Source organism: Myotis myotis, unplaced genomic scaffold (assembly GCF_014108235.1).
Source record: "Myotis myotis isolate mMyoMyo1 unplaced genomic scaffold, mMyoMyo1.p scaffold_m19_p_2, whole genome shotgun sequence".
In the NCBI taxonomy this organism is placed as follows: Eukaryota; Metazoa; Chordata; class Mammalia; order Chiroptera; family Vespertilionidae; genus Myotis; species Myotis myotis.
The window spans coordinates 151,448,182-151,461,289 of record NW_023416324.1 but is presented as its reverse complement, the minus strand read 5'-3'; the positions used below and the strand labels follow the sequence as shown (position 1 = coordinate 151,461,289).

The 13,108-nt window shown below is 41.8% G+C and overlaps 1 protein-coding gene across 1 annotated transcript in view; it reads left to right on the top strand.

Moving 5' to 3' along the window:
• The window catches only part of CCDC191 (coiled-coil domain containing 191), an 86,103-nt gene that overhangs the window by 2,001 nt on the left and 70,994 nt on the right, over positions 1-13,108 (top strand). Inside the window, exons 2-4 of the mRNA XM_036352363.1 lie at positions 927-965; positions 8,859-9,000; positions 11,781-11,918. Coding sequence (XP_036208256.1) covers positions 927-965; positions 8,859-9,000; positions 11,781-11,918 — 319 coding nt within the window. The remainder of the gene's footprint in view (positions 1-926; positions 966-8,858; positions 9,001-11,780; positions 11,919-13,108) is intronic.

The window sequence follows — 13,108 nt, the reverse complement described above, 5'->3', positions numbered from 1 at the left end:
GTGGATAGAGCGTCAGCCTGTGGACTGAAGGGTCCTGGGTTCGACTCCAGTCAAGGGCACGTACCTGGGTTGCAGGCTCCTTTCCAGCCCAGGGCCTATGCAAGAGGCAATCAATCAATGTGTTTCTCTCATGTCAATATTTCTCTCTGTCTTTTTCTCTCTCTTCCAATCTCCATAAAACTCAATGGAAAAATATCCTCCAGTGAGGATTAAAGAAAAAAATAAAAGGAAGCCTCATGCTACAGGCTACTCCTGAAAAAGAGGGCCTAGGGCAGTGATGGCGAACCTTTTGAGCTCGGCGTGTCAGCATTTTAAAAAACCCTAACTTAACTCTGGTACTGTGTCACATTTAGAAATTTTTTGATATTTGCAACCATAGTAAAACAAAGACTTATATTTTTTATATTTATTTTATATATTTAAATGCCATTTAACAAAGAAAAATCAACCAAAAAAATGAGTTGCGTGTCACCTCTGACACGCGTGTCATAGGTTCGCCATCACTGGCCTAGGGAGAAGGTCAGACCCTTCTCTAAGCAGATTTGCTTCTGTGACACTTGAATAAATCTGGCAATCAGTGTTTGGGTTTTTATAAACAACATAATACCTAGCATTCCTCTATCTTGGCTCTTAACCCAGGAGAGCTTGAAAAATGCTCATTCCTGGGCCCTGCCCCGAACCAAGTGAATCAGAATCTGGTGGGCCTCGGCAGGAGATAAAAACATTCAGAAGATGTCCCAGAGAAGGCTCCGTGTTTCTTCTTCCTATCATTCTTCTGAGTGCTTTTGTTGCTGAAGTTTCTAATGAAACAATTTGGGGAAAGAATAAAGGACACTTCCATGTACTTTAGTCAGAAGGATAGATTAAAATGGCAAAGTTGGTAATGATATTGCTATGTATTAATATTCTGTATATATTCTCCACAGCCTGCTTTTGACCCTGGCAATGTGGGACACTGGATTGAGGTAAGGATATTGCACAAATTAAGATAGAAAGAAAATTGAGAGTCAGACATAATCAGATGGAAAAGAAATACAAATAGGTCTCCATTTTGCACATATGTTGTTTTTGCTCCCATGTGACTATATATGTTGCCTTAGCTCTTGAGGCGAGGAGAGGAGAGGAGAAGCCTTAGGACAGGCCTTCCTCAGGTGATTGGAAAGACTACTGTAGTTACATTAACCTACAGGACCCATGCACTAGGTAAAAGCTATGTGTGCATCACAATTAAGAATCTTCTACTGACTAGAGCAATCCAAAAATGGAGTGGGCATTTTTATAAGTGTTTTCTATCACAAGAGTTTTCAAGTGGATTCTAAATGGTCACTTAATATTAGGACTAATGAAAACTATGTTTGATTCAGTGAGGGGGTGGGGGGATTGGATTAGGTAACGTCTGAGACCTGAAATGTATATATTTTTTAGTCCAACTACCAATTAAGTTGAAAATACCATTAAACCACTTGAAGTGCATGCCTCTGAGTATCAATTTGGCAACTTGCCATACTCAGTTCATTTGTGCACCACATGGTTTAAAATCATGCGGCTTTTCCTGGGAAAATATTCTTCTACCTGGTACTATTTTGAAGAGTTATTACTTATCTGAATTGATAGACATTATGAGCATCAGGCCAAATGGAACCTAGGCCAGATATCATTGTTTACCATTTATTCATCCACCCAGTATTTATTAAGTGCCTACTAAGTGCTAGCCCTCTGTTTGGGGCACTAGAAATAACAGTGCGCAGGGCAAGTGCACTATATAGTGAGGGATAAACAAAGCTGTTGGGAGAATTACTGGTGTAATGGAAGCACGTGGTGAGGGGTTGCTAATATCGGTGAGCCATTTTCCTCTTTCATGTAGTTGTTAGCCAGCTTGACTCGGTTAGATATTTATCATTCCTCTAAAATTTCTGCAGTAGCTCTTTTTCCATTATGTCCTCAAATAGCCCATCTTGAAAAAAAATCAGTAAGTCCTCATTTGGTTAGGTTTTATTATTCCTCTAAAACTTCTGCAATAGCTCTTTTTCCATTATGTCCTCAAATCTATCGAAAAAAAAAAACAACAACAGTGAGTCCTCATTTGACCCCTCCATCATTCTGATTGCCATACAGTTTCTTTCTTGTTTTTGTTTTGTTTTGTTTTGTTTCTTAATCTAACCTGTTTGGATATGTAGCCATGACTTCTTACCATTGTATTTTTATTATCCTCTAGTGTCCACAATTATTTTACTCCAGTTTCTATTTCTTACCACTCCTCAGAAATTGTCATAAATGACTTACTAATGGTCTCTTCTTTGTCCTCAAACTTTTTAATGTTCATTTCTCCAGTTATCACTTTATTATTCTAGAAATCTTCTCCTCTATTATCTTTTTTAAACACTGTTTTCTCTTGCTTCTCCTACCTCTCTGTTAACTTGTTTATCTTCTTTTCTGATTTTGCTCCCTAGTATATCACAACTGTAGGTATATCCTAAACAGTTATAACCTCTGGACCTAAGAATTCCAAATCCACTTGAGTGGACCACACGCTCAAAAACAGCTAAGACCTTGTTATGTGGAAAAGGAGGGAGTATATGCAAAGGATGTGGAGTATGGTGAAGATTTAGGCAGGGCTTTCTTCAAAAGAGAAAAGGAAGGTCAGTGTAACTACAGCACTGGGGACTGGACTGAAGCAGGTAATCCTGTTTTTTTTTTTGTGGTACCAAAAATTGATAGATCAGATTGATCCAGTCCTGAAAGTTCTCAGTGGAAAGGCAAAGGAACAAGAGATGTGAGGCTTATGTTAGAATAGAGGTCCAGTGCACGGATTTGTGCACCGGTGGGGTCCCTCAGCCTGGCCTGCAGGGATCAGGCTGAAACCAGCAGTCCGACATCCCCTGAGGGGTCCCAGATTGTGAGAGGGTGCAGGCCAGGCCGAGGGACCCCACCAGTGCAGGAATCCATGCACCGGGCCTCTAGTATGCATATAAAATCTTGGGTTAATCTCTTCCCACTCTTTCCCCTCCCCCCTTCCCTCTGAGATTCATCAGTCTGTTCCATGTTTCCATGCCTGTATGTTGAGTGTCTGCCCCTGGTGGTCAGTGCACATCATAGCTACAGGTTGAATGGTTGAATGGTCGGACACTTAGCATATTAGCCTTGTATGTATATGTATATGTATAATATGTATATATGTGTGTGTATATATACACACACACATACTAGAGGCCCAGTGCACAAAAATTTGTGCACTCGGGGGGGGGGGGGGCCTTCAGCCTGGCCTGTGCCCTCTCGCAGTCTGGGACCCCTCGGGGGATGACCACCTGCTGGCTTAGGCCTGCTCCCTGGGGGGATTGGGCCTAAGATGGCAATCAGACATCCCTCTGGCAGCCCAGCAGCCCTCGGGGGATATCCACTTGCCAGCGGGGAGCAGGCCTAAACTGTAGTCGGACATCCTTAGCGCTGCTGAGGAGGCAGGAGAGGCTCCCACCACCACCACTGTACTGGAAGCCATCAGCCTGGCTTGTGGCTGAGCAGAGCTCCCCCATGTGGGAATGCACTGACCACCAGAGGGCAGCTCCTGCATTGAGCGTCTGCCCCCTGGTGGTCAGTGTGTGTCATAGTGACCAGTCATTCCCAGTCATTCTGCTGTTAGGGTCAGTTTGCATATTACCCTTTTACTATATAGGATAGAGGCCTGGTTCACGGGTGGGGGCCGGCTGGTTTGCCTTGAAGGGTGTCCCGGATCAGGGTGGAGGTCCTGTTTGGGGTGCCTGGCCAGCCTGGGTGAGGGGCTGATGGGTGTTTTCAGGCTGGCCACACCCCCTTCAGGGTGGGGGTCCCCACTGGGGTGCCTGGCCAGTCTGGGTGAGGAGCTGAGGGCCGTTTTCAGGTTGGCCAGCAACTGAGGCTCCCAGCCTCTCCTTTTTTTCTTTTTTTTATTCTGGGATTTATTTACCTTCTATAATTGAAACATTGTTGCTGTCACTGGAGCTGAGAGCCGGCTCCAGCTCTGAGGCCACAGCTGGCTGAAAACAGGTATCTGGGGTTTGTTTAGCTTCTATAATTGAAACTCTGTTGCTTTTGGAGCTCAGAGCCGGGCCGCGGCAGGCGGGGAACCTTGGCTTCCTCCATCACTGGAGCAAGCAAGCCTCCTGCTCGCTTCAGCTGCGTGGCTGCCGGCCGCCATCTTGGTTGGCAGTTAATTTGCATATCGCCCTGATTAGCCAATGGGAAGCGTAGCGGAGGTATGGTTAATTACCCTTTTTGTCTTTTATTAGATAGGAGATATATATATATATATATACATATATATATATATATATATGTGTGTGTGTGTGCATATATATATATATATATATATATATATATATAGACTAGAGGCCCGGTGCATGACATCTGTGCACTGGGGGTGGGGGCTCCATCAACCCAGCCTGTGCCCTCTCTCCGTGGGCCTAAGCCAGCAGGCAGACATCCCCCAAGGGGTCCTCATGCTGCTGCGGAGGCAGGAGAGACTCCCACCACCACCAATGCACTCACCAGCCATGAGCCTGGCTTCTGACTGAGTGGCACTCCCCCTGTGGGAGTGCACTGACCAACAGGGGGCAGCTCCTGCATTGAGCATCTCTGCCCCCTGGTGGTCAGTGTGTGTCATGGTCACCGGTTGTTCTGCCATTTGGTAGATTTACATACAGTGGGGACTTGACTTACGAGTGTCCCGACTAATGAGTTTTTCGAGATACGAGCCGTCTCTCGGCCGATTTTTTGCTTTGAGTTGCGAGCTAAAACTCGGGTTACGGGCCAGCTTCAGATACCCTACCGCTAGTTGGCGCAGCAAATGTCACAGTGAACGCCACAACATCAGCCCAGCATCATGTGTCTCACTCGTTCACTTTTAGATTTGACATATGAGTAATTTGAGTTACGAGCTCTGTCACAGAATGAATTAAACTCGTAAGTCAAGGCCCCACTGTATTAGGAATTTATTATATAGGATAGTAGCTGAATATTCACACAGAGTAGGAAAAGAAGGGAACCTTTTAAAAGACTCCTGGGTTGAGGGAAAGAGGAGGCATATGGTGACTGGAGGACTTGGTTAGATGCAACACCAATGTTATGGAGTAGGGGAGTGAAAGAGAGACATGGATAGGAGGTGGATGTTGGAGAGGAGGTTATCATCATTTGGTTTGACCAATGGAAAATTCTGTATGACATGGTTCAGGATGACCAGTCATTGGGTTGCTGAAGTCCAATGAAAGGGAAAGCTGTTGGAATACAGGAGATCAAGGCAAACCTTGAGGCTGGGAAATGTGTGTGGGTCTTCCTCGGGGATGTTGAAGTCACTTAGAATCAGACAGATGTGGTAGAACTATTAAGTCTTGGGATAGCTCACCCAAAATGCAACTGTCTACTACAATTTACAATTCATCTTCATCCTAATTTGTTAGACTAACTCATCTTCTTACTCCAGTACATTCTGCTACTTTGAGCTTTTCAAACATTTTCATCGTGTCAGTTCTTCAATCTTGAGCCTTCATGATTCTACATGCCATCAGATGAAAGTCTAAATCAAGACTGGCATTTAATGCCCTCTATCAGTCTACCTCTAACAACCCGTTTACTGATACTCTGTGTGACTCCCTGTAAGGCTAATTTCCTTTCCCTCCATCAGATAAGACTTTCTTTGCTTTGATTCATGTTGATCCCCATCCTGGGATACCCTTCCTCTTTGAGAGGCTAATTCAGATCCTTCCCTTAAAGCTCAGCTTGAGACGCCCCTCTCAGTAAACAACTCCCCCCTCACCTCAACCACCTAATTTCCTCTTCTCATACTCTTCATCGGAATTATTTTGACACTCACACACACATTTGCTTGTATACAGAGTGATTAAAAAAGAAGTGAGTACTTTTGAAAATATATTACTCCCAAAACTATTACATATGAACATGAAGTTTGCACATTCAAGAAACTCATGTTTGTACTTCTCAGCCTTGAGGAAATGTAGGAGTGCCTTGTAGCTGCTGTTTCTGCTATCGATGGTGATTTTCTACTAAGAGTCTGTCTAGCATGGACAATAGAATTAATGTGCCATGGCATATCAGGAGCACATACAGGCATGCTTCTCTTTCGTGTGCTCTTCTTTATTGCACTTCACAATTAGTATGATTTCATCAACATTGAGGCAAGACCCTTTACCAGCAAAAGGATTATGACTTGATGAAGGCTCAGGTGATGGTTAGCATTTTTTAGCAATAATGTATTTTTTAGACATAATACTATTGCATACTTAATAGACTACAGTATAGTATAAATACAAATTTTAAAAAATATGTTTTTATTTCAGAGAGGAAGGGAGAGGCAGAGAGAGATAGAAACATCAATGATGAGAATCATTGATTGGATGCTTCCTGCACACCCCCTACTGGGGATTGAGGCCCCAACCTGTGCAAGTGCTGTGACAGGCAATTGAACTGTCACCTTCTGGTTCATAGGTGGATGCTCAACCACAGAGCCACGCTGGCTGGTCTAAACATAACTTTTATATGCACTGGGAAACCCCACAATTTGTGGGACTTTATTGCAATACTCACTTTATTACTAGTGGTTTGGAATCAAATTCACAATATCTCCAAAGTATGTCTGTATTGAAAATGTTTAAGTTCATGGAAATAACTGAGATACTTCCTTTATAAACTATATGCTTATCTGTAACATAGCTACTAAGTAATAAACTTTGGAAGGTATTTACGGTTTTGTTTAATCACCCTGTATTGCTTTAGAATTGTTTTTGAGTTATTGCATACATGTTATATGAAACAAACCAAGAAACAGTGAACTCTTTCAGAACAGAAGATTTTAGTTTTGTTTTTCCCTTCATGTTCACTATAAAGCTGGTAACAGAGCTACCATTCAATAAACTAGTTTAAAGAATAAGTTGTTCAATCGACACAATGTTTATTTCATTGAAATATAATTTAAGATGGACCTCTCCTGTCTCTTATATGTTTCTTTTGAAAATACATGGTAAGGATATAATATTTTAAAACAAGGAAATATAGACATTATTTCTAATCCTTAGTATCTTCTAGTGCTTGTGCCCAGTCATATGAATATCGGGGGGAGAGCAGTCAGCAGAGTGGGGAAGCTCAGTGTAAAGGTCCTGAGCTGGGAACATGCTTGCATATTTGAGGAGGAATGAACAAGGAGGTCAGTGTGGCTGAAGTAGAGGGAGCAATGGGAAAAGTAGCAGAGGAGGGGTTGGAGAACTCACAAAGGGCCTGGCGGTGCAGGACCATAACACACATTATAAGGACTTAGACTTTTATTCTGAGTTGCATGAAATAGGGACCCATGGAGTTCTAACATGAACTGTACTCAAACTAATGTTTTTGAGTGGAGTTCTAACATGTTACACCTTTCATTTTGAAGGGATCTCTCTGGTGGGAGACTATAATAGAAAACTTGTCAGGAAATTGTGGTGCCTTTCAGGATAATAGCAGTAGAGATGACATGAAGGGGTCATATCCTGGATACATTTTGAAAATAGATTTCCTGATATATTGTATCTGGAGGGGGAGAGAGAGAGAGAGAGAGAGAGAGAGAGAGAGAGAGAGAGAGAGAGAGGAGAGGAGATTCAAAAGCTTTTTTAGGAACTGAAAGAAAGGAGTTGTCACTACCTAAGTTACAAGACTGGGAACACAACAGGCATGGAGAAAAGCTGGTTTGTAGGGAGGGGGAAAGCAGGGGTTTAATTGTAAAGTTAGTTCATTTATAATGTGCAGGTAAGCCAAAGTGCCAAGAAAGTTTGTCCACCTCTGCCAATTCCTCCCCAAACCCCTGAATTTGGCCAACTTTTTACTAGATTCTTACTGTTGAGTTAAAATATCCTGAAGACTAAAATTCAGTGACCATGTATCCCAATTTTGTTGAATCTATAATTTGCCTCTGCGGTGGCAGGTTCCTTACAGAGTAGTAATTTGAGGAAGTATAGCTGCTCTGCCTCTAACTCACATTCATATGCAAATCTTAATAGCATGGAAACTAATAAAATATTATATTTTTATTTTAAAAATATTCAAGTGTCAGCGGCCCATAACTAATGCTCTAAACCAGTGGTTCTCAACCTTCCTAATGCCGCAACCCTTTAATACAGTTCCTCATGTTGTGGTGACCCCAATTTCGTTGTTACAAATTGAACATAATTAAAGCATAGTGATTAATCACAAAAACAATATGTAATTATATATGTGTTTTCCAATGGTCTTAGGCGAGCCCTGTGAAAGGGTCGTCTCACCCCTGAAAGGGTCATTCGACCCCCAAAGGGGTCGCGACCCACAGGTTGAGAACCGCTGCAAACAAAAGTTACCTAAAGTTTACATAACATTTTGTTCAAATGTATACATTGTGAACACCTGTTAAAACTTGGTGAAATATGCCAAAACCGGTTTGGCTCAGTGGATAGAGCGTCGGCCTGTGGACTGAAAGGTCCCAGGTTCGATTCCGGTCAAGGGCATGTACCTGGGTTGCGGGCACATCCCCAGTAGGAAATGTGCCGGAGGCAGCTGATCGATGTTTCTCTCTCATCGATGTTTCTAACTCTCTATCTCTCTCCCTTCCTCTCTGTAAAAAATCAATAAAATATATTTTTAAAAAATAAAAAAATAAAACTTGGTAAAATACTATAATTTCATGTTTATTGAATGAAAGTATTTTAGGTGGATGTTTAAGCCTCACAGTTCATTCAAAAATGGAAAAATGAAATTATTTTAGTAGCTGGTTAAAAAAACAAAAACAGATTCTTGAGGACTAGAGAGAAATTTTCTAACTCTGAACAAAGTCGTCATCCTATTGAATTTCTTTTTCTGTTACATTAAAGAGAGTGGAGAAAGCCTCAGAATTTGGAGTTTCAAAATCATTTTCAGCTGGAAATTCAGATTTATCCAGAAGTCTTTGGGGCCAAATGATAGATTTGGAAACATCTGAGCAAATAGAGGATCATGATGAAATCTATGCAGAAGGTAAGATAATTCAATTTTTTGCTGTGAAATTAACAACTCTTTAGAGTACAACTTATTAAAGCATAACCTATAATGAATTTCAGAGTTCAGGAAGAAAGCTTTCCTTTCTCTTGTCTTTAATTTTTGCTTATTTTACTGCCCAGAAGCTAATATACATATTCGTTATCCACCCATTAGTCACTTAGTAGGTCTCTTGGTTATCAGATAGATTATCACGGTATCACCGTGCTTATGTTCAAGTAACCTTTATTTTACTTAATAATGGCCCCAAAGTGCAAGAGTAGTGATGCTGGCAATTCAGATATGCCAAAGAAGCCATAAGTGTTTCTTTTAAATCAAAACGTAAGTGTAGAACAATAAGATATTTTGAGAGAGAGAGAGAGAGAGAGAGAGAGAGAGAGAGAGAGAGAGAGAAAGAGAACACATAACTTTTATCACAGTACATTGTTATAACTGTTCTGTTATTAGTTATTGTTAATCTCGTATTGTGCCTAATTTATAAAGTAAACTTTATGATAGGTATGTATGTATAGGATAAACATTACACATAGGATTTGGTACCATCCACTGTTTCAGGCATCCACTGGGTGTCTTAGAACATTTCTCCCATGGATAAGGGGGGGGGGGGATACTGTGAACCCCTCTTTATCAATGAATGGTGTTTAGTAGATCTGAATTATTCTGTATGTAAGTTATTATACATATAAATATCTGAATTATCAGACACAGGTTACTCAACAAATATCTGCTACCTTTCCCTGACTTCCTCTGAAAGCCGATGTTTGCTTCTATTATACTTTTTGTTGTTGTTGTTAATCCTCACACGAGGATATGTTTTTCCATTGATTTTTAGAGAGAGTGGAAGGGAGGGAGGGAGAGGGAGAGAGAAACATTGATATGAGAGAGACACATGGATTGGTTGCCTCCCACACGCACCTGACCATGGCCGGGGATAGAACCTGCAACCTAAGTATGTGCCTTTGATCAGGAATTGAACCTGCAACCCTTCAGTGCATGAGCTGACATACTAATCACTTAGCAATACCAGCCAGGGTGCTGGTATACTTTTTACACTTAGTTTCTACTACCTTGATTCATTTTTTCCTGTTTTATATATCATACATTCCTATCTATATTAAGTATCTTTTAGCATCATTCAATATATAGAAACACTCCATTTCCTCAGAGCTGTGTGATAATGCTAATAATGATGAAGGTAATGCTGAAGTAGACATTTTTCTTTGAAATCTCCTTGCCCTACCCATAAAAACTGTTTGATAATGATAATAATGATTAAGGTAATGCTAAAGTAGACATTTTCTCACCTATATATTTAAGAAGATTTTCTGGCTACCACTAAGAAAGGAATCCAAATGAAGTTGACTCCCAGGATATCCCATTCAGTTTTTATAGTCTTTCTCCTGTGTCAATGACCGCTCCTTCCTAGTTTCCTGGTTCTGCCTTCTCTCTTCAGCCTCTAAATACTGGAGTTTCTCAGGGTGAGTCCTTCCTCCTTTGGCAACCTCATCCACTTCTACAGCTTTAAGTACCATTGTATGCTAACAACCATATTTATTTCTTCAGCTTAGACCTCTTCCCTGAAATACAGATTCGTGTAGCCAATACCTATTTGACATCCCTATTTGGATGTCTCATAACCAACTCAAAACTGAACTGAAGTCTAAAACTGAACTTATCTTCCCCCAGACCTGCTGCTCCCTGGGCCTTCCCTGGCTCAGTAAGTGGTATCTCCATCCTTGGAATTGCTTAGGCCAAAAACCCATAGATTTCTTTCTCTCACATCTCACATCCAGTCCATCAGCAATCAAGTCAACTTCACCTCAAAACATTATTTTTTATAATGGCCATTTTTAATACCTCCACTCCTAGGCCACCATCACCCTTCTCCTAGATCGTTGCATTTGTCTCCCAGATGGTGTGCCCTGCTCCCGTGTATGTCCCCTTATAGGCTATTTTAACATCATAGTCGAGTGATCTCTGCTCACAACCCTCCTGTGGCTTCCCATTGCATTCAGAGTAAAAGCCAAAATACCTAGAATGGTGTCAAGATTCTAAAGAAGGGGTTTTCAACCCAGCACTGTGATAATTTTTGTGGGTGCTGCTGTGTCCATTGTAGGATGTTTAGCAGCATCCTTAGTCCCTACCTGCTAAATGCCAATGTCACCTCCCCCAGTAGTGACAACCAAAAATGACTTCAGACGTTGCCAGATGTCCACTGGAGCACGATTTCACCCTAATCTAGAACCACTGCTCTAAACTTGATCCCCACATTACAGTTTCCTCCAACCTCCTTCACTCACTTCTCTCCAGCCACTGCTTACTTACTATTTCTCCAACACACTAGACACTCTCCTGTCCTAGGGCCTTTGCATTTGCTTTCCCTCTATGTAGAATAATATTTCCTTTCATAGCCATGTGGCTCACTTCCTCACTTGCTTTCCTTCTTTGTTCAAATATCTTCTCAGTGAGGCCTCCTTTCACCACCCAATTTAAAAATATCAACATCTATCTTCCATTTCTTATACACCTTTTCTCTTTCCCCAACTCTGTTTTTCTGACTTACTTGTTTATAGTCTCTCTTCCCCAGTTAGAATGTAAGCTTCATGGTCTGGTAGGTTTTATTTTTCCTGTTTCGTTCTAGCATAACACGTGACACATGATCAGTGCTCAATTAATATTTACTGAATGAATGAAAACTGAATGAAGAAAGGTCTCTGAAGTAGCTGAAATATTAAAAGATGTTCTTGTTTTATTGATAGCTCAGGAGCTGGTCAATGACTGGTTAGACACCAAACTCAAGCAAGAACTAGCAAGTGATGGGGAAGCTGAAGACACTGTATCCAGTGTCCCTCCTGTGTTAGAAGCCAGTGGTCATTTGAAATATGACAGGTTTGATGGTAAGAACTGATCTAATCGGTCAAAGCTCTAACATCCAATTAATGTGTCTAAGAAGTCTTTTCATTTGTTTTGAATAATAAATGTTATTTGACTTTCCTGTGTGTTGTTTAGTTTTATAATTGGCTTTAATTTTTCTTGATTCAATTTAAATTACTTATCTATGTTCTTAGTAATTCATGATGTCTTTTTAAATTAAAATATTCTATTATTTATAATTCTTACTAGAGGCTCGATGCATGAAATTCATGCAAGAGTAGGCCTTCCTTCCCCCGGCTGCCAGCATCAGCTTCCCTGCAGCACCCAGGACCCAGGCTTCCCTCCAGCCACCTGCACCCAGGACCCAGGCTTCCCTCGCAGAGGGAGACCCTGCCCACCACTGCAGCCTGCTGGTTGGTGGCCTGGGCCTCCCTCTGCGGGGCAACCATGGAGCCCCCGATTAATTGCCCTGCCAGCCAATGGCCTGGGCCTCCCTCTGCGGGGCAATCATGGGGCGATGGCTGGGCCCCCGACCAATCGCATTGCACCCGCCTTGGCTGGCCTGGCACCAGTGGGTATCATAGTGTGGTCCCAGATGGTCATCTGGATGGTCGTTCCGCTGTTCGGCCGTTCAGTTGATTTGCATATTATGTTTTTATTACATAGGATGATTATAATAGTAAATAATGCTGTTTAAGAGTGCCTCTTCCTATATATTGTTGGATGGCTATTTACTTTAGAGACTACATTTAGACATCCGTATATCATTTTATATTTACAAAATGCTTCTTATATCTTTATAGGGAAAATAATTACTTGTACACAGAGCTAGTTAAATAGCTAACTTGTGATGATTCTTCAAATGTAGCCAAAGAACCTGAGATTTTTCCCCTGAGCATAATGGTAGGCATAGTGACAGTAGTGGCAGCTCCTCGTGCATTACTCATGCCTTGGTGAACTCACCTGGCAGCATTCCCCTTGTTAGGACGCTATAAATCCCCAACTCAGGAATCACAAAGTCATGAGTTCTTACAGTTAGAGGAATCCTTCAAGGTTACCTAGTCTGAACTGTTCTCTTCACCCCGCAGACAGAGATCCTTCTCCAGTATACCTACGGTGGGGTGCTGTCATCTCTGCTGAACACCTCCCAGGGTGGAGAGGCTGCACTTGGGAGGAGCCCATTCAGCTGTTGTGAGGCTCCGATCTTCACAGC